The sequence below is a fragment of the Anastrepha ludens genome, chromosome 2, assembly GCF_028408465.1.
Source record: "Anastrepha ludens isolate Willacy chromosome 2, idAnaLude1.1, whole genome shotgun sequence".
Taxonomy (NCBI): Eukaryota; Metazoa; Arthropoda; class Insecta; order Diptera; family Tephritidae; genus Anastrepha; species Anastrepha ludens.
The window spans coordinates 16,807,401-16,829,695 of NC_071498.1; the positions used below are offsets into that span (position 1 = coordinate 16,807,401).

General features: G+C 36.7%; 2 protein-coding genes across 2 annotated transcripts in view; one reads left to right on the forward strand and one right to left on the reverse strand.

The window, feature by feature from the left end:
- LOC128863656 (T-complex protein 1 subunit eta) overlaps window positions 1-22,295 on the forward strand; it is a 76,551-nt gene that overhangs the window by 29,386 nt on the left and 24,870 nt on the right. Inside the window, exon 5 of the mRNA XM_054102919.1 lies at window positions 15,482-15,670. Within this exon, the coding sequence (XP_053958894.1) occupies window positions 15,482-15,670 (189 nt within the window). The remainder of the gene's footprint in view (window positions 1-15,481; window positions 15,671-22,295) is intronic.
- Window positions 17,359-21,159, reverse strand: LOC128863640 (uncharacterized). The gene is made up of 3 exons (XM_054102895.1): window positions 20,372-21,159; window positions 18,315-19,100; window positions 17,359-18,257 (listed from the first exon to the last, which is right to left on the reverse strand). Exons 1-3 carry the CDS (start codon window positions 20,961-20,963, stop codon window positions 17,386-17,388), a joined length of 2,250 nt encoding a protein of 749 aa, XP_053958870.1. The 5' UTR covers window positions 20,964-21,159; the 3' UTR covers window positions 17,359-17,385.

Sequence of the window (22,295 nt, forward strand, 5' to 3'; positions counted from 1 at the left end):
CGCATTGTTGAGAGAGGGCCTCTCAATGCTCAAGCGACAGCTCCATGTGGTATCATTGGTCTCAAGATTCTTGGGCTACAGCCCCAGGATTTTCCTGCTAGACGTTTGCAGATCATGAGCGTCTTTCTGACACATCATGGGCGTTATTTTAGTTGTCAAAATAAGAAAAAATTGAGAGTTAAAATCCAAAGCGCAAGCTGTACCACCCTATACGTACATTTCAAGTTTATTCTCCGATTCATTTACTCATTCCAATACTCTCACTTATGACCAAGCGAATGCTTATAGAAATTTCAATCCGAAAGGGCTTCTGTTTACATAAGAAATAAATCAATTTGCTACGCGTCTATTCCACGCCAAGCAACGTTAGAGTTGTTAGGCAATTCTGTAACCAATGAAACAGAATGTCTGCAACGTGACTGGAAACCATTACCAACTTGACACTCAATGCAATTCGACTCCTCAAGTACGCTGAGAAGCGTTGTTGGTGTCAAACGAGAGAATAGTAAGGACGTAAAACATTCTTGGGACTCATGTGCATGCACCAAGCAACCACGACATCCAAACAAGTATTTTGTACTCGTCGTAGTTAGGTAAGCGATCAACGTGACTTGGCTGACTGACTGACTGAATGTCAATAGAATTTTATTCAGCTGAATTTCTTTGATTTCATAAGAAACAACAATGGCTTCCTTCTTAAAATTACTTTTTGTTCGTTCTCGCACGTGTATTACGTGTAAACCAGTGCCCGTCTGCCTGTCATCTGCACTTTATTCGTGGGTGTTGCACTTTGGTAATGCAAATCCATCGAAGCGCTGTTGCATTTGCTGCACGTGTTTGGCACAACAATGACGTTTACCTGACTCAGCGAGGCACTCTGCTTGAATGCTAAAATTTTGTCTAATGCGAAATGCTGTCTGGTAGTTGATAGATTTTTAGTAATCCGAACACGCACTGGGGAAAAAGTAAACAAACTATTCACCCCCAAACGAACAAATTGGCTTCTATTTAACCCGCCGTTAGTTCGCTTGAAAATGTGTACAACAACTGTTTGGTGGGTCATCATGTCCTGGGTGAAATTTCTATCGTTGCACGGAAATTAAAGCATTGCCTTCTTAAATGAGATATATTGTAATATACTGTCGGCGTCAAAAAAATACACAGATATTGAAAAAATGTTGATCATTTATTTATTTATTTTGTGGTTTGGATTATTTTTGTATACAACAAGAGTCAAATACAACAAAGTTTCGAGCTGTGTATAAAATTCGGCAAATTCTCATCAAAATTTCATTTTGGAAAAATTTCGAATATGCAGTTTTATACACTTCTCACAAAAATTATGGGAACAGTAAAATTTCCTAAATTTCTTAGTGATATTTGAAGAGCTGTATCTCGGTGAAAAATGGTCACACGGAGTTCCGACAAAAAGCAATTCGAAGCTTTAAACTTCTAGTTTTAAGATCTTTGGGCAAACAATTTTTTTATTTAAGGGTTATTTTGTAATCGTCAGTTAAAGGGCGACACAAAAATTTTCGAAATTTTTTCCTTTTTTTTTTTATTGCACGGGCTTGGCAAACTTTTTTAGTTTCTTCATATAAAAAAACGTGGAGTAGGCGTTAAGTGGAGGAACTTTAACAAAGTTCAATGAGCTATAAATTTGCATACTTGAAATTTGGTCAGAAATTCAGAGTAAAAATCTCGATGAAAATTTGCCGAATTTTTCTAAATTTTATACACAGCTCGAAAATTTGCTTTATATGGTTTTTGTTGTAGTATACACTATGTTTTTATCAAAAAATAAATAAAATCAAATAATAAATAAATAGTCAAAACTTGTCAATATATGGTGTACACATTCTTTTGACGTTGACTCTATATGATTCTTAAGTTATTATATTCTGGTGAAAAACAATAAAATTGTAGTCACATTAGGAACTTAACAACGCAGCTCCACACTTACGTATACTTTAAAAAATACGCGCGTTTAAAATATCACGAGTCATAATTACTCAACTTGACTGGCGCCGGGTTAACATTTCCAGGTGTAAGTAATGATCTAGTATTGGAACAAGGAATAGAGCGCTGAATAAATATCAGTAAAAAGTCAAGTTATAAAAAAATTACGCATACATTCAGGTGTCGCGTAAGAAATTTCGGTTATAAAAATCAACCTTTTTTTTTTTATTAGTGAACGGAAATTAATTGTTTCATGTTTTGTTTGAATTTTACGAAGGAGAAACGCATAAAAACGAGCATTTTTACATTTAACAAAAAAAATCTTCCTCACTAACTGAGGTACAACAAAAACGCAATTTCCCTAAATATTTGGCTGATAGGCAACTTCTTTTCTGTGTAATTTTATTTTCTGCTTTCGTGAAAGTATTTTGCAAGGGAGAGAGGGTGCCACTGCACGTTCCCACAGCAGTCGGTGCTACGTTACCAGAACGAACCGGATTTATATCCGACCAAGAACTGTCACTCGAGCAGTATTCTCTGTACATGCACGGGGAATGTTTATGTTGCTACAACAGTAATTAAATACCAGAAAACAAAAACTACAGAAAAGAGATTTCTTTTTTCCTATTCATCTTAAGGATTGACTTTCAAATGAAGTATTTCACAATTGAGGCAGAGACTCACTTCATCAATATTACGATTAACCTTTTTGGAGTTGCCTAGAATAAGTGCTTTGTGTTTCTTCCAAAAGTTATACTTTACTTATAGCCTTGCCATATAGCAATTACTGCAAAAAAAGTGTCGACACCAAGTAGGTTAGGTTAGGTAAGGTTTGGCAGCCGCATCGCTCATAGAGACAACTGCCACTTAGACCACGAAAGGGGTCTGTTGTGAGCCGCTGAGGCTGGGTTACATTTCCCTTTCCACATTGAACCGCCCAGAGCTTTTGACAAAGCGTTAAATGTTGCTGATACCTAAAGTGTATAGATTATCTACTATATTCATTAAGAAGTAGGATCTTAAATATCGGTTTCTGCTTCTGGCTAGAGCCGTGCATGTGCAAAAAAGGTTGCAATTGTTCACAACTCCTCCTCATTCTTGCAACTACGACAGAAATCATGCATGTAAATGCCTAATCTCCTTGCATGATTTCCTATGAGACTATGTCCTGCGAGGACCCCTACCAAGGTCCTAATTTGAAGTATACCAAATTTTATAATATTCTTGGAAAAACGTATTTTACCCCTGGCCATGTTTGCCTAGCAATTTCACAGGTATCACTAATCCATCTTTGATTTGCAGACCTGATTAGTGCGTCCTTAATAAGAAGCTTACAAGTTGCGAGAGATACCCCCATAAAATTACTTATGTTTGGCATGCAGGCATCTTCTCTTGCAAGTTGGTCAGCCCTACAGTTCAGTATAAGTATGTCTGTGGCCTGGAATCCAGCATAAGATGATACGATATTATTTGGCCATCTCATTAAGAGATTGGCGACAATGTGATACACTCCTTGATGTTATTTGGAATGCATCCAGGGCCCATAGGACAGCTTGGCTGTCTGATAGAATGCAGATATCTGTTGATGATATTCTGTTTATCTCTAACCATTTTAAAGCTTCATGAATAGCGTTTATTTCCACTACTGTGATCCGGTAGTTTAAGGGATTCACTGTTAGAAGGCTCTTCGCAATATAACTCCGATCCTACATCGGTGTCCATTTTAGATCCGTCCAAGTAGATCTTAACAGGTGTGTTGGGTGTTGGATCTTCTTCAAGCCATTCCAGTCTAGAAGGGATTTTCATTAAGAAATTCCTTTCGAAGCAGCTCGACACCAAGTAACAAACACGCTAAAAAAAATCGAGCCAAAATGGCTTGCTTTGGGGAAAAAAGTATTGAGTATTTATTTGCGAAATCACGTGGTGTAAGTGGGAATTGCCAGCATGAATTATTGAAGCAAAATTGTCAATCAAATAGTATAAAATCCGGACATGTCCCGAAAGCCGAGTCGTGTGGCAGCCCTTGTTATTATGTTTTTTTTTAGCCAATGGCTTTACTTACATACTTGACTTCGTGGTTTTCATCTAATACCTCCGTTTTACATGAGCAATAAGACTACGATACACAAGCGTTAGCCTGATATAGGTTTTTTTTTTATATTTTTTAGTTTTGTTTTTATATATACATTTTTTTGTAATGGATTTTATTGTACATAGGTATGTATTTTCCATTGAAATTTGAGACAACTGTAGTATTTCATGTTTCCTTTGTTTTTTGTGTGCTTTCAATTAAGTGCAGCGTTAACATCAGTAATACCTGCATACTGTGTACTGCATACATTGGCAAATACATACGTACATACAAATATATCAACTGTTAGTTTAAGTTGACTTAGTTTTTGTATTTCCCACTAATAAGATGTTGAGGCAGGGCTGTATGATTCAGCTGTCGCGTAATAGCGCATTTAATTATTAAATTAAACACCGTATTTTTTTTTTTTTTTTTTTTTTTTGTTTTTTCATTTACCTAGCTGTTAGTGAATGTTTAAGTTAACGAGTTAATAATTACGAAAGAATGCATTTAGATAAACTTTTTTGTTTACATTCAATGCCCCGTTTAACGTCACAGACCTTTCATATTTGTTGTTTTTTTAACACATATAAAACCCTATTCACTCAAACCGGTATACGCTCGATCTTTCTGTAAATGACGCAAAACAGCCTTTCAGTAAATCGAACTAATTTAGTACCGGAGTTTACACCAGGCACTGCTTTTAGCATAAATGCGCTAAAAGAAAAACTGTTTTTAGAAGGAATAACAATAGAAATAAATATAAAAAAATGTTATACATTGTTTAGTAGTACTTAAACTTTATAAAAAAATTTTTTACAAAATATATTTTTTTACAATTTTTTTTTACAAAATATATATTTTTTTATAAAATTTTTTTAGAAGGGATAACAATACAAATAAATATAAAAAAATTGTATATATTGTTTATTAGCACTTAAACCTTATATAAAAATTTATTATAATTTTTCTTTACAAAAATTAGTATACAAAAATCACGTGACCCAAGTACAATGAAAAAAAAATTGCTCCACGGTCTCCATCATTTCTCCTTTGCATTTCATGCTGATGGATCTGTTAAAAGAAAAAAATTCTTGTAAAATAAAGTTGTAGTTTTAGTCTGAAAGGCCGGATTTTTGAATTTCGAAAAATTTTGCAATTTATAGCATTTATGAAAAAGTATGCGTTTTACGTCATAAATGTCACACTTTAATTTTGTTTATAAACCTTTTTAATAAAAATATCAAAAAGTTCGGCTCGACAGACTATAGAGAAGACACTTTCGATTAATATTAAAATTTGTATTACTTAATCAAAAAATATTAAAAACTGTATGAGTTATCATAGCAGACCGTGTCGGAAAAAGTAGTTTCGAGAAAAACCAGTTTAAACTTTCAAGTGCATTTCGCTCGAGGTCGCGCGAATTAAAAGCACGAACTCAAAATGAATTTTTAAATTTATTTTGTTAACTTACGTCTAATCTCCCTTTCCAGCTTCATAGTGTATGCCTTCCTGATCAGTAAGCAGTTGTTGTTGTTTATTTTTTTTCAATCGACGAGATGTTCTGGCCTCTTTTGTTGCTTTCATAGCCTTGATTCGGGCGTGTTTTAGCTGGTTCGAATTTTCTCCGAGACAGTAGTAGTACCCCTCATATCCAATTCTCTGTCATAATGTTTTATAGATGTCCCTATACATACTTTAGAATAACAAAAGAACCGATAGGCTGAAAGGCTCCGAAAGTAACGGCCAGCTGCCGCAAAACGAAGGACGCATCAAACTCTCATCAGGCAGTTAGATTTTCTACCATAACTTTGTATCTATGGGGAATTTTTAAAGTCTGTAAAAAAAAGTCGATTTTTTTTTAATTCTGGACGTATGTAACCCCTTAATATCTAAATTTTCGCTCGGTTACAAGAAAAAAAAAATACTATCTCGCGTTGTCTTGCAACTCATAACGTAATCGTGAACCTAACAGCCCGCAGACGCTAATAGCTGGTGAGGGAGAACATTAGTTTGAAAATTAGAAAACCCTTGATTCGGTTTTTATGCTTTTAAAAGGTCGTCTAATGGAAGCTTGCGCTCCATAGCTTAGAAACCACTTTACCAATTCGATTGTAATAAACTGTGGGCGTATAATATTTACTATACGTAATATATTCAATAAAATCTATAGTCACAAGCATTAGCTGCAGAGGCTTCACATCTGCGAGTTATAATAACTATTGTACTTTGTGTGAATATCTACGCAAGTTGTGAAGGTAATCGGCTCCAAAACAGTCAACGAATTTGCCTTGATAACTGTTGAACATTCATTTAGTTTTTCTTTGAGTTTTTACTTAACTGTTGATCAAGGCATTTCAATCTCATTCTGCTGTTTCCACTTTACACACCTTCGTCTTCGATGCTTGCGATCGTTGTCCTCTTGTAAAATCCAAGGCTGACTATTTCTTCCAAAACAAGTTCGCAACTGACAGTAATAATGCTTTTAGATCAATTTTATTTATCAAAACTATGTACATGTAAACACAAATAAACGATCAATTCCTTTTTCGGAGAATCAGTCCCGAACATTACGTTCTCACGACAGTCGGTTCTACTTAACCGGAACGACGCTGGCCAAGAACTGTCACTTCAACAGCTTTCCCAGTATATGTTTTTGATTGTTTATGTTGCTACAACAACAACATGAATCTTAAGACTCATTTAAACGACAGTCGATTCTACGTTACCGCAATGAACCGGATTTATATCCAACCAAGGACAGTCCCTATACCAGCATTTCTCTTACATGCATGGAGAATGTTTATGCTGCTACAACAACAACAGCAACATGAACCTTAACTGGGTACTTAACAGTTCGTTCAAGTCGTTGATTATAAGCAGTGCACCAGGACCGACGTATGCAACTATTCTTCAAAAAGGAAAATCCATCCGTGAATATTTCGTTTGCCTAAACGCGATTTGCTTTAGCCCATGCAAGTCTTTTTTCAAAGTGCTCCGGAATTTGCGGTCTTCTGCACGTAAACGTCCGCGAATCGTGTATTGGGTTAAATTAACACCACTTTTCCTTAAAACTGATTCAGCTTCTCGCAGCGATAAGTTCGACTTTGTCACACCAAATCAATACTTACTGAGATTGCTTTCGAGAGGTTTTTCTACCCAGTAAAAAAATTGTTGGACGATATAAATTTTAGTAGATTGAAGTTTTGAAGACTCTCAGTCCATTCGCTGATTTTCAAGGATAAATACCCCTTCTATTGCCTGCATACGTTTAAACCAATCTTGAAAATTTCGATAAACCAATGAGAACGTATTTGACACTGGACGCTCTCAACAGCTGCAAGGAAGTCAGTAAAGAAGAACTTGCAGGAAATCGAAAACGAGCCTGAGAAAAATTACCTGCACGTATTCCCAAATAATGCGTTTAGGTGACGAAAAATAACGCCAACTCCCAAAAAAAAAGTTATTGATGGTTTCAATTTATAAAGCAAAAACATTCTGTTAAATCTACTGTGTATGCATGTCAGTGGTTGCTGCTGGTTCAGTAGTAGTTGCTGCTGACGGCTGTGGCAAATTTGTTGTGCAAAATGCAGTTTCTGTATCCATGACAAGTTTATTGACCCTCACTGTGGGCATATAAATATGTATGTATGTATGTGTGTACATATGTCTGCTTATTCATTTATAATTATATGCATGTATGTATATGTATGTGTATATAGTGCGCATGTATTTGTATGTGCAATCCAACATAGTTGTTTGCTTGTCGCTTGGTCGATTGTTTTTGTGTTTTTTTTTGTCGGTTTCACTGCACAGTCAACGCAGCGGCTGTGCCTCTTCTGCCGCGTTGCATACCCTGTGTTGGCATAAGTAAGTGCACCGGTGTTTCTAAAGTATACAAACCCTGCAGGAAAGCACTAGGCCTCTTATAGAAGTGCATTCAGCGAATTTAGAACTGCAATTAAATAGAGGAAAATAAAGCAAGGAGGTCTGCGGTGTGGTGTCCTTTCTCCCTTGCTTTTTAACTTCTTTATCTCGAAACTCCCCCAGCCACCAGAGGGAGTCTCCCTGGTCTCCTACTCCGACGACTACACGATAATGGCGTCGGGCAATGACATTGATGGCCTGTGCGCCAAGGTAAACGACTACCTCGCCTGCGTTTCTCGCTTTTTCACTGCGAGGAACCTACAACTTTCCCCACGTCATTAGGACTGCGACAGGATGTCGTCTAATGTCCCCACTACAACACTTACATAACGAGGCCCTCCCTCTCCCTCTGGACCCAAACTGCAAGTTTCCCGGGCCTATCGTTGCTAGACGAAGGCGACCGGTGATTACACTATATTGACAGGGCAAAGTTACTGCTATAACAGCAACAATATTTGTTGATCTTCTCAAAGCATTCCCAAGTCATCCCCATTTCCTTCTTGCAATTTCTATTCGCAATAGTATTTAGTTGGTGTTGGCCCCAGATTGATGTTAGCTATTGTGTCGGGCCAGTAGATGTGTAGAATTGTGCGGAGGCATCGATTTACAAAGACCTGTAGAGCTTGCATATCCGCAGATGTTGAATTCCAAGTTTCACAGCCGTAGAGAAGAGTGGATTTGACGTTGCAATTGAATATTTTTAGCTTTGTGCGTTGTGTTACGACTGAAATGTTCCAAACTGTTTTAAGAGTGCCGAAAGCTTGCTTGGCTTGAACCACCATTAGCAGATGTTATGCTGCCAAGATAGCAAAAGGAGTCGACTTCTTCAAGTTCTATGTTGTTACTTTGGAGTTTCTGCTTTAATCTCAATGAGTTTTGATGGAACACCCATACAAGCCAAATCACCATAGATTGACTGATGATGAAGTGTATCGAATACTTTTTGGAAATCGATAAAGATAAGATAGAGGAAAGAGCACCATTCTACCGATTGCTCCACTACTACTCGAAGACTATTAATATTTATGTGAAGAGAAGGATGAGACGACGGACCACTTTCTGGGCATCTGCCCAGCCTTCGCTCAAATCAGGCTTGAAGTCTTTGGCACTGATTTGTTAAGAAGCGACCACCTTAGCACTTTGGCACCACAAGATCTACTCAGACTTCTTCGGAGGTCGAGTAGATTTAAAGAAAATTAAAAAGGGAATCCGAGTGCACTACAATGGACTTAATTGTGTCTGAGTGCTGTACCTACTTGAGGGACAAACCAGCCCGACAAAAAAAAAAAACTAACGCTTATTAGTGCGACTCAATTTAGATTGAAAAAGTTATTGTAAAGTGATTATTGTAAAAACATTGTCTAATTTGTTAAAATAAGAAAGTGAAATATGCATTTCTTTGACTTGCAAGTTTGCTCATACCAGGTTAAGTTAGCTTATGGAGGCTGCCACTATCCACGGAGTGCAGAGAGGTACACTCATATTCAACAGCCCATTGTGGTGCCACGTGAGCGAGCTCTAGCTCCGTCCTTTTAAATTCTCATTGTGGTGAAGCCAAGTGAGTCTGTTTTAAGAAACGTTTGATATTAGAACGTCTACGTTCCCCCCGACAGTCGGTTCTACGCTACCGGAACGACCCGGATATACTACGAGTATATATCCGGCCAGGTACTGTCACTCCAGCAGCACTCCCGTACATGTATGGGGAATGTTTTTGCTGCTACAACAACAACATCAGAATGTCTATTCACTCCAAGTAAGTTGGTCATTCAAAGAAATGCTTGCTAAGATGCAGATATCGCCTTTTTGCCAGAGCGGGCAAACAAACGGACACAGATAGTGCTTGACTCATACCACCGTAGCTCAGATTGTCGCTGCCGGGGTATGCTGTACCTGCATGGATTTGTTCGTTATTGTACTTTGTTCACTTTTGCCTTGAGGTTTGTTGTTTAAACAGCCGCCAAAACAAAAAATCGTGAAGTCTTTTGTCTTTCGTTTCGTATTGCTTTATTTTTAGACAACACCCCACAATTGCTGCCCTTGCTCTACACATTTTAAGCTTGTAGAAGGAGTGGGAGCTCTTTTCATTAAATTGTGCCGCAACGTTTACAAAGTTGTTTATCTGCTGGGAGTTCGTACTGGCACTATTGTTAAAAAGCATTGTTTTTTCTTGGTTTTTCATTGCATTTTTCTAAAGTTGGCTACTTTGTGGTTGAGCCAGTTATTTGCGTTATTAACAAGTTTTCCAACAACACCGCAACCTAGTCAATTCGATACAATGCAACAAACTAGTTGAAGAATGCATTTTCTTTACTATATACCTATTACTTATTGCGTTAAGCGACAAATTACATGCACACATACATGCATATACACACACACATTTGTATACAATATTTACTGATTCTTTTGTTTACTATCGCATTCGTAGTAGCTGTTGCATTTATGTTGTGCTGAGTGCAATGGCCAAGCGTCTTTGAAACGATCGATTTCAATAACACCAAGAAGAGAAATACTAGGTGAAGTGAAAAAATTAGCTAAAACAAAACAAAAACACTATAAATAATTGAATAGCGGATACCTTGGGCGGGACACACGATTATGCTCGGGTATTAAAATTTTCTTTGTACATTTTGCAAAAAAAAAATACAATTTTATTAATTAGCTATTTTCTATCATATTCTAATCACTTTAATTAAACAACGCTACTTGTTGCGTTTTCCCATTCGTATTTATAAAATCCCTTTCCGCTTGCTGGAAGATTTGCGGTTACAATGAATTTTTTTTCGCTGCTAGAGATCATCAGTCGCAACTAGCGATCTAATATGTGTATGTATGTATGTATGTACATATATTCCTTCACATTGCAATAAATACAATGCGGCAGTCAGCTTTCGCTTCTTTAACCGCCTCTCCGGGGCTATCGTTGCGCATTCAATTTGCGTTTTCTACGAAGAAGCACAAATTACCCACTACGACTTGCATTGATTATCATTAATTGCATCTATTTTTAGTTTTATTTTATTCGTTCAGTTGCCTTTACTAGCGATTTATTTGTTTTGCATTTGGTTGGTTGACTCACTTATCCACTTAGTTGATCCTGCAGCTTATTGCTTTAGTATACAGTTCACACTAACGCGTAGCCAATGCATTTGGTTCGAAACCTGTAACCTTTGGACGGACGAATGAGAAAACTTAAATTTGGTTGCAGTTCATTTTTGCTTTTGGCCAACACCGCTCGACCTTAAGTTTGGCTAAAATGCCCTCAAAGGACACAAACAAGAAACAAGTTGGGTACCCTTGACGTATTAGAAATCGGGCGAAACGTGCGAAGGCAGTAGCAGAAAAGCTAACCATAGCTTAAGGCTTTTTTTTTTTTTTTTCTAACATCCATTAATTTCACCCAAAATGCAATTTTAAGAGCTTATTTACTTGAGTATTAAGCCACAAAATTAGCCTTACGTCTAAATACGGCAGGGGCCGTAGCCAAATGGGCTGGTGCATGACTACCATTCGGGATTGCGTAGGTTCAAATCTCCGTGCATGAACATCAATTAAAAGGTTTTTCCAATAGCGCCCCTCGGCAGACAATGGCAAACCTCCGAGTGTATTTCTGCCTCATAAAAGTCATTTTCGGCTTAAAAACTGTAAGTCCCTCCATTTGTGGAACAACATCAAAGCGCACATCACAAATAGGGCGAGAAGCTCGGCCAAATACCTAACAGAAGTGTACGCGCCAATTATTTTTTTTTTATGTTTAAGTTTTTCTTTTCCGTTTAGAGACTGTCGCTTAATTTTTATAGCCTAAAAATGCCCAAATAATAGTCCTTATTAACTGTCTAAACTTCTGGCAAAAAATCGTATTGTACAATACCGCCCCACACCTCTACTTTTCGTCCTACCGTTTTCCTTTCTTCCCTTCTTTTTTCTTCCTTGGAATGGTATCTCTAAGGATGAATCAAACTTCTTGCATCCAAGCGGACCCACTTGTTGGCCTACAACCTAACCTAATACCGTTAAACGTTGAAAACGACGTGGTTTTTTTTGGTCGTGGTTTATTCGGAGCTCTCCACTCACTCGCCTGATGTCTGGATTGCGTGTCTTACTCATAAAGCCACGTCTCCTGTCCAGTAACGATGCGTTTGATAAATGTCGTGTCCGAATTCAGTCTTGGAAATCATGTCGTTGGCGATATCAACGCATTCGAGCAAAATTTAGTCAAACTCGTTGCAAATTCGAATCCATTTTTAAAACTCAAAATCGAAAGCACGTGCAGAGGTAGATTTGCTCAAGGCGGCGTATCTTTTACAAATATCAATCAATGGCGATACAATTTTGACAGTTGTTAGGAATGTAAATTACAAATGTGGCAACCTAACAACAGAACTCAAATTAGTTTACATAGTGCGCCGCATGGCGGTTGTTCCGCAAACTTTTTGACCAAGGTGGTATAATCGGTAGGGAATTTTCGCCGATATTTTTTTATAAATTTTAAAGCCGCGATTTTTTCTTCGAAGACCTGTGAAATTTGCCAAATGTCTCACTGGAGGGACTAGTTACCTTCTTATAAAGATCTAAGTAGTTTGAGCAACTTAGGAGATTGAAATCCAATGCAGGTATCACAATGGACCTTAAGGCCACCGAGTGTCTTGTCTTTGACAAGCAACCTGACTCCATTGGCTGCGAAACTGGATAACTATAATTTATTTTAATTCTTTCGCCACCACTATCTTCTCATCCCACTTCGATGTTGTTTTTTACAAAAATCGCATTACGAATATTTTCGTAACGCAATTTTTCCTTTCCCTAAGTATCGACCACACTGCAATAAAAAAACACCAACGTTACATCCAAGTGCTTACGTTAAACAAAAAAATACACTCATATATACATATCGGCAGGTTTATAAATATTTGCGGAATGCATATTAAGTTCGGAAAAGTCGCAAATCGACTAGTTTCGCTTGGCACTCTCCCTCTGAAAGCCCATTACAGCAGACCGATATGCGCATATGTGCATGTGTGTGTAAGTGTATATATTTGAATGTGAATGCACACAATAGAAATCGTTGTGGTTGGCTGAATGTGGGTCAAAAACATAACAAAATTTTTTGCATTTTAAAACAATAAAAAGGGACGGATGTAAGGACGTCATTCTCTTTGGCTACGCTTGAACCTACATACAGTCCGGTTCGCTTGATTAAAGACAATCATTTTTTTATGGAAGAAAATGGCTATTAAGGGGTTATACGCAGTTATGAAGCAAATAAAAGACGGGTTGTCAAGGATTTATCCTGAAGAAACTTCAGAATATTTTAATTTGAAAATTTTTGGCGGTTATAAAAGCATTCTTCAAGAACGTAACAAAATTTTTTATTTATGAAAATGTTGATTATAGAGCGCGCTGCAGGCGATTTCTGGAACCTCCTTTAAAAAAAGACGATTTACGGTGTACATCGTAACTCAGGATTGGATTATCTGAAATCAAAAAACCAAACAAATTTTGTTAATATATTAGATTATCTAGTAATTAATCGTTCGGCTAATCAAAATAGTGAATTTTCACAAAATGGCAGCTTTTAAAAGAAATGATTTCGATTTTTACGTTAAAATTTGGCCGTAAATTGATTATAAAATGGAAAATAAGTATCAGATTTACAAAAGGAACGATTAATTACTAGAAAATGTATCTTTAAAGATTGAGTTAAAACGGTTGACCGATCAAACAAGCCGTTTTCGAGATATCGTGTACACCGACTTGAAAAATGCCGTTTTGAAAAAAAAACACGTTTAAAGTTTCAATACCTACCTTAAAACGTGCCGAGGCATCTCTACATATTTAGGTATAACTCCGAAAGTATTGCTTAGATCTACTTAAAATTTCGTGCGTATACTTTTGAATATATGTACATTACAAAAATGCAATAAAAAAAATCGATTTTTTTGAAAGTCATAACTGCGTAAAGCAAGCGTATTTGTTCTAGCAATCCTAGGTTTTCTGATAATTCAAGTGAAGTCTGTAATTTGCTCGAAAATAAACATGCACCAAAATATTACTCCACTAACGGTATTGCGCAGCAGTAGCAGCTGTAATACCTGAGTTACTGGTTCACTTGAATAGAGGCACTAGCCAAATAAGAAAAAATAGTATTAAAGATAGATTTTTTTTTTGTTTTTACTTTTGTGATATTATGTTTAACTTTTTTTTTTTTGTTCAATTAATATTTAAAAACTTTTTTTTATTTATTACTTAAAACTTAATAGTTTGTCCTGCCACCTGTTTACAAATTATTTCGTAAATACGTTTATGAAGGAATTTGCATAAATTCTACAGATAGCCTAATGAAATTTCAGACCAGGCCATTTTAGTGATTCGAATTTTTGAAATAACTTTTGTCTTCAAATTTTTTGTCCATTCTCATAAACCTTACGAGCAAGCCAGCCATCCCCATAGATTTAATATTCAAATCTGGGGAATATGTGGCTATGTAAAATTTTCAACGTTTTGGACAGCAATCCAAGTTTTGACCAGACTTGAAGTGTGTACAGGTGCATTATCCTGTTGAGAGATCCGATTAATTGGTCCAAATGTTTCACGAATCCCAGGAAAAGTTGATTCCAACAGAGTTTTACAGCTGCTTCCGGTCATTTTGTAGTCTACCATTTTCAATTCGAACGCACCATAGTACGATATTGCTCCCCATACCATAGCACCGCCTTCACGGCTGTGATGTCAACCCAAGTACCTTTCTTCCTTCCTTATCTCATGGGAATAGTAATTGTAGCCATCCGGCGCATTCAGATTAAACTTCTTTTCCTCACTGAATACTACTTTTTCCATTCACCGGGATCGATATTTGTAACAAAGCTCCAAGCCATGCGGTCCCTTGCAAAATCGAGTCGACGTTTTATTCAAATCTGCGAAATTTATTCAAAGCTGGTTTGGTGTTTGTAATTTGTTATGCTTCAGATGTGGCGCTTTTAGAATAGCCGTTCGAACATTTCTTTAATTGTTGCTGTTAAAAGAGCGGAATTCGATGCAATCCGAAAGATTGCCTCTATTCAATTGAATTGAACTAGACTGTACAGTCCGCAGTTAGAAAGCGCAATTCCATGTATAGTTTAACTATTCGGTATCTGTGAGATTTGAGATGACGCAAGTTACGGAGCAGTCCAGACTGTTATCCTTCGCCGACTTCGGTTTGTTACCTTCTCTGCTGGTCCGTCGGTCGAGTCGTATAAGTATTCAGTCCATGGTCGAATAAGTATTCCCAGCGCATATATTAGAAAGGCAATGTGCAGGGGACATTAGACCTGGCATTTTTTTTTTGTTTTTAAATAAAAGTACCTATTGAACTCGTAAGAATATTTTCAATCGACCAACCTTAAAATAATTGCGCATATATAATTTGCATTGCATGGATAATGGAGAGCACATTGCCGTAGTATAAATATAATAATTTAATGTAATATTGCAATTATTCGTTTTTAACATTTTGTTTTTTTGTAAATTTTTCTTTATTAGGTGGCGGTGCCATCGAAATGGAGCTCTCGAAAATCCTTCGTGACTATTCGCGAACCATCGCCGGTAAGGAACAGCTGTTGATCGCCGCCATTGCCAAAGCTCTGGAGGTGATTCCCCGTCAACTGTGCGACAATGCCGGTTTCGATGCCACTAACATTTTGAACAAACTACGTCAAAAACATGCTCAAGGTAAGTAACTAAAATCAAAAACAAATGCTTTTGATTTATATTTCCACACTCGTATGTGTTCTGACCTCCAATTTTATCTTCATAAAGGGTGACGAATTTAGAGGTATCTGATTTTAAATTGAAATAAAACATCGAAGATTCGAATTGATTAGGCAATCTTTATTATTTTTGTGTAGAACCATTCATGACATTTATTTTTTAAAGATGACCCCTTTCAGATGTTCGCCGCAATTATGCCGTAATTCGGCCATCCGTAAACACCAATTTTGAATGCCTCGCTGCATGACTTCGGTCGGTGTCTCGGAAATAACTTTAGGAATTTTGGCTTCGAGTACCTTAATTAAAGCTGGTTTCTCCACAAAGCATTTAGACTTTACATACCCCCACAAATAAAAGGTCAAATGTTGTGGCACGATAGCGTTCGCCATTCACTGTTACTGATCCTTGAAGAAATATGGTTCGATGATTCCTCCAGCCGCCCCCAAATGGTTGTTTTCAATGGATGTAATGGCTGTTCTTGAATGGCTTCGAGTTGCAGCCCAAATACGGCAATTTTGCTTATTGACGTAGCCATTAAGTCAAAAATGGGTGACATCGCTGAACAATATAAGTTGGCCTGAGCGCGCGATGGACACTTCTATCAGAGCGTCGATTTTCGTAATACAATTGTACGATTTGTAAACCTTGTTGCGTTGTAAGTCCTTACCTAATGAAATGTCAATGAATACTAAAAAAAGTATTATCACGCGTGATATCTCAAAAAACCCTTTTCGAAAAAGTACCTCCAATCTGATCACCCTTTATATGAGATGTAATTATTTCTAACTATTGTTGTGGTAATGTTTTCTTAAAGAAAATAAGACAATTTAGTTAAATGCCCTCTATCGGTCAATAAACAACAGTTCTTACTCTTATTCAAAACACCCTTTACAAAGTTTAGTATTAAGGGGTTAGGTGGGTTACAGAGGTTCAAAAAAAGGGTATTTTTACTATTTTTTTTTTAATATATACAATCATATATTTTATTTAAACAATTCAGCATATCAAAGATACATATTTAAACAGTATTTTGTGAAATTTTTATTTAAAAATTCCGAAAACTCAGCCGTTGGTACCTCATCTCCCTTAACATCTCACAAAAAAATGCTCTTGCCGTGGACAGCATAACTCATTATTGGTTCATCTAAAATCAAAAAACCAAAAATATTCCGTTAGTACATGGATAAATCTCGTTACTGGACGAAGGAAAAAAAAAAAATTTATTGTAATTTGAATTTTTGACAGACTTTGAACAAAAAAACACATTTTTTGGTCAAATTTTCGTCATGTGTTGGCTCGAAAAAATTAGTTGTAATAAAAAATAAAAAAAATCCTTCGTTCAATAACTTGATAATGTTATTCCAAAGATGTGTGCAAAATTTGAACAAAATCGCTTAATAACTTTTCGAGAAATCGTGTTCACCGACTTAAAAAATCGAGTTTTGAGATAAACACGCATACCTGCGAAACGCTGCACTGACATGGCCTGATGGGCGGAACTTCTGAAGGGTCTATCTCGTAGAATTTTACTCGGATCAATTTGAAATTTTAGGAGAATATTTTAAACATATTATACTATTTAATAAGACAAAAAAAATCGATTTTTTGAAATTTTCAAACCCACCTTACCCCTTAAAAAAAAAACAGACTTACAGACTTTTTTCATAACAAATAATTTATTCAGATTTGCTCATACATTCTGGCCATTTTCTCTCTATCCTATCATGCCAAATCTTAAAACAAGGTTCCTCACAGAGTCCCGGCATACCTGGGCAAACAGCACAACAGAATTGTGAAAAAATCAAAAGACCTCCCTTATAACAAATTCCACATCGCTTCTTTACTATTTTTCCCTTGACACTGGGTATTTCCATAGGTTGGTGTACTCTTTTCGCCAATTGCAAATGTGTCGTTGACTTTGAGGTCGCGCAGCTCTCTGTGTTCTCTGCTGTTTCTCCCGTTACAACATTGATTGCATTTTCGCCCACAACTTTCATGCCGTCGAAATTCTTATGCGCATCTGGATTAAGAAGTGATGCAATTATTTCTTGTCGATACTCTGGAAACGAAGCCCCAGATTTATGTAAACGCCTTATCTTAGAATTGTTCTTGAGAAGTATGAACGAATTAACTAAAATCAGATGCATTACGTAGATCATTAGACGTCTATCCCATTTGATTTCTGTGCGTGTCAGCGCTAATTGGTAATCCAACATCTGGGCACGTGTTTCCTCACAGGTACTCAACTGCCACTTAATTTCTTTTACCAATTTCAGGTGATGGTACATTTTCATTTCATAGCGGTAAATGGCAAGGCAATCAGAACTATAAAAGTACATATTTTTTCCGGTACGTCGACATTTTCCCATCATTACACAGCCAGCATATCTGGTTACGAATTGATATGGATCGAGATTTGTGCGTACCAATTCTTTGCAAATACCAAACCTTTTGTTATCTAAAAAGCCAGAGGAGTAGGTTCCGAGTTTGCTCAGCTCCAAACAAAGTGCGTAGCTGCCATAATATTTGGAGGTTATTACAGTGTGTCCTATGTGGGTGTACGAAAGACATAAAGTTGAGAAAATATGTTTAAAATTTCAGTTACCTTTTCCAAATTTCTCCTTAAGCAATTCTACTGCTGTAGCTAATCGTTCAACAACCAAGGCCTTTGGATTGTGAGCAAGCTGGTTTCGTTCTGAACCTTCCTTATCAATTAATATTTTATGTACTAGACCCGACTGCTCAGTTAGGAAGTGAAACATAACTGCGTTGCGCCGAAACTTTTTATTCATATTAAAAAGCCAGTTCAGTTTGCCTTTCCAATAAACGACCGGTTCATTTAGTACTATATTTTGACCGCAAGTGTATATCGATTCCATGCGTTTGTTATAGAAATTCAAAAGAGGCCTCAACTCGTGGAACTTGTCATTTTTGTCATTGTTCTCAAAACTGTTATCGTCAGCTTGTAAATTTTCGAAATTCAAAACTTCAAGTATAAATTTGAAACGGTCCAAACTCATTTTGCTAGAGAATCCCTTAAAGCCATGATATGCCTGGCGTTCCCAATATTCGGCTAATGTCAAAAGTTGCAATGAACCCATCTGCAAACAAATGCCAAGGAAAATGCTCATTTCTTGCCAAGTAAATGCTTCAAAATTTTCAGCGCTGCGTTTCTGTGAGTTTTTCGTAGTTTCCACAGCGCGTTTGTTGCAACCATCGGCCAAGCTCTCGAAAAAGTTTAGATCATCGAGAATATCGTAAAAGTAGTACGAAATTGAGTTTATGTGGCCACCTTTGAGCACGCCTTGATAATTGCCGTTAGTAAACACTTTTCTTGGCGTTGTGGACAAAGGTGACCACTCTGGGTCGTAAATGTCAGTTATACCATCACCTGTTAAATAGAAATGATAAAGAGCAATAATATTTATAGTATACTTGTATAAATTAGGTTTTTTATACATAATAATTATTTTGATTGAATATTTACTAAAATGTGACACTGATGCAGTGATGGTAAATGATTTTTTGAAAAATCCCTACACAGCCCAAAAAATTCCCTACTTTTACCTACGCTTACAAAAAATTTTCCCTATACAATTCCCAACATTTTTTCTCATGTGTTTACACTATAATGAGGCACTTGCAACGTCAAAACTGAATTATTTGCTTAAGTTTTGGACTTGGTGCTTTTTTGACAAATTTTATTTCAAATATATATAAGTACACATATTTATTATATTATAAACATAAATGTAAATGTAATCAGCAAAAAGACTAAAAATTATACTTTTTCATTACATTCAGTTCTGTTTAAAGCAAGGCAGAGTTTTTATTTTTTCAGAATCCGGCACAGTTTCTTTTAAGAGTGGGATTAAATGGTTCACCACTTGCGGCGCGACAATATGCTCAGCGAAGAACATGCCATTTGGTTTACTCCATTTTTTCTTAAAAAACTCTGTTTAGTTTAGGTGTCTTTTTTATTGCCTTCATATTTTTTTGATGCATTTCTGATTCGGCGTGCTTCTGAAAATCAGACTTGCCGCAGTTAAAAACTTTGTCGCTTGCAGCGCATTTTCATTTGAATGGATCGTTAGCCACAGCTTCCAACCAGCCACTAAAATTGTCGTCGTCAAGCCACTTGTTATTGAACTTTTGTGTCCGATACTTGCATTGTTTTTTCTAGTGTTCCTCCGAAGAGTCAGTCGAAGAGGGGGAACTCATATATAAGTATATATGCATTTTAAATTAAAAAAAAGGTAAAACTAAATTATTTTAAAACTTACTTCAAAAGAAAACAAACAATTTTCGCGCGAAAAAAAAATCGCGTTAGCGTTAACGAAGAAAAAAACGGCAATGTTGCCGTATTAACGCTTTTAAAAGTATTCTGCCATAAAGAAAAAAATCTGACATGAAATCTTACTGCGGGTTTTTATTTTAAATGAACTTTTCTAATTTTTCCCGCTATTTCAAATTTTTTTCTGTCTTTCTTGAAAATTTCTTACATTTACAGAATTTAACAAAATCTGTCCTTCTTTTCCCTACACCCACATTTTCCGACAAATTCCATACATGTAGGGAATTTTCCCTACATTTACCATCACTGCACTGATGAGCAACCTATAATTAACTCACATCAATCTCTTCAAAATCGGGTTTACTCACTCTGTAAATGTGTAAATTCGTCGTCAAAATCGATATCCGAGTAACCATCTTCATCCGTATCGGTCTCTTGCATATCCACGTCGTCGGCATCAAAAGCAAAATCAGAACGACTTACACTAACCGGTTTTAGCTTTTCTGCCTTTGTTGGCACATTCTCAATATCTTCCGATTTATTCTTTGCTATGCCGATAAATTCATTTTTAACTTGCCTCACATCAACATCAAAGTTATCGAAAATTGACGCACATTTGCTAACCGAATATTCTTCCAATGCCGCTGCGTTCACAATTTTAGGCTTTATCGTCGTCGACGACGTTGACGCCGATGTAGTCGCCGCGTGCGGTGTATGTTGGCTCAGCCAATACTCTTGTATTTCGTAGATATCTGGTTTGAATTCAAGTGTGCATTCGTCGTCGGCTTCGTTTTCTGCCGATGTATCCATTTTTATTTCACCCATCAACGATAAATGCCCATTTTCAGCAGGCGAAGACGCTAGCGCTGTAACTTCCGCAGTAGACGACTGCGTTGGGATTTCATTTGTATGTTGTTGCTCTGCCGATGCCTTGCGCCGACGGCTACGTGTTTTTCGCATTCTTCTTTTCTTCTACACTCACTATTAAATCTTAATTTAATTTTGTTCTAAGTAACTTATTTCAATTGTACAGCATTTTAGGCAGTGGAAATTATTAATATAAATACAGCGATTACCAAAACTGTGGCAGACAACTGCGAATATTTTTTTAAGAATGAAAGGCAGTGTGCTTTGCTTAGACTATCGTTGGTAAATTCATATCTCTTTCTCTCCAACTTTCACATACGCTTGTTTGTTAGGGTCTCTCTGTCACTCTTGGGTTGGTATTGTCAGGCTGCATAGCTATTATGTGTTGGTCTCTTTCGATTAAAAACCGCTATCTCACTCAACTGCACTGGGAGTGAAAAAGCGTGCGTATAAAATAATTTTAAACCAGCTGGCTCACTCAGGCATATGGGAAGTGAAAAGGAGCATTATTAGGTGCTGCAAAATTATCGATTTATTAGTGAATTGGGGAAAATACACTATCGAGGTTGACATTAGGGATGCTCGGTAAATATTAGAGGTGTTCAATTAAATACATACTGAAAAAAATTATAATGGATTTTCCAATAAGAGGCGTTATCTTGAATTTCAAAGAAAAATAATATTTTTTAATATAAATGATCGGATGTTTATTTCATTATAAAGAGGAAGGTATACCGTTAATAGTCAAAATAACATCAGGCAAATGACCACCACGACCACGCTTACAGGTCAATATCCTTTTCATGAAATTTTCCATAACCGAATTGCAAATTAGCTGCCCTATGCCCTCGATAGCCTCACGAATTCCATCTTTGAGGTCTTGAATCGATCCTGGCTGTTGACATAGACCTTCTCTTTCACGTGGCCCTAAAGAAAAAAGTCTCAAGGTATTAAATCACAAGATCTCGGTGACCAATTGTGATCACCTTTTCGAGAGATAACACGGTCCGGAAACTTTTCCTGTAAAAGATCAATGGTTTCATTGCTTGTGTGGCACGTAGCGCCGTCTTGTTGAAAATAAACGTTATCCAGAACAATACCATCCAATTCCGGCCATAAAAAATCGTTAATCATCTCTCCTGTTCAACACCTACCTAGCACCTGTTTATGGAAAACCCTTTATTATGAATCTCAACTTCTCAAATATCTAGTAAAAACTTGTTCGTAGATTAAAAAAAAGTTGTACAGAATTTTATTTAAGTTTCTAAATTATGACGCAGCATTTAGTAAAACTTAGATGGCTCAGTGACCAAAAATACTTCAATTTTTATTAACGAATCACAGGTTTTGCAAAAGCAATGTAGATGGTCTTGCGAACGTACAATTTGATTCCGTAGAGGTGGCGAATACATAGCATTTGAATTC

Excerpts from the sequence above, each read along its gene's own strand:
- LOC128863640 (XM_054102895.1), bottom strand. The coding sequence starts at position 20,963 with ATGCGAAAAACACGTAGCCGTCGGCGCAAGGCATCGGCAGAGCAACAA. Across the intron at positions 19,101-20,371 it reads CGAATTTACACATTTACAGA|GTGATGGTATAACTGACATT; the intron begins GTGAGTAAACCC and ends TCTATTTAACAG. Across the intron at positions 18,258-18,314 it reads TAAGGAGAAATTTGGAAAAG|GACACACTGTAATAACCTCC; the intron begins GTAACTGAAATT and ends ACACCCACATAG.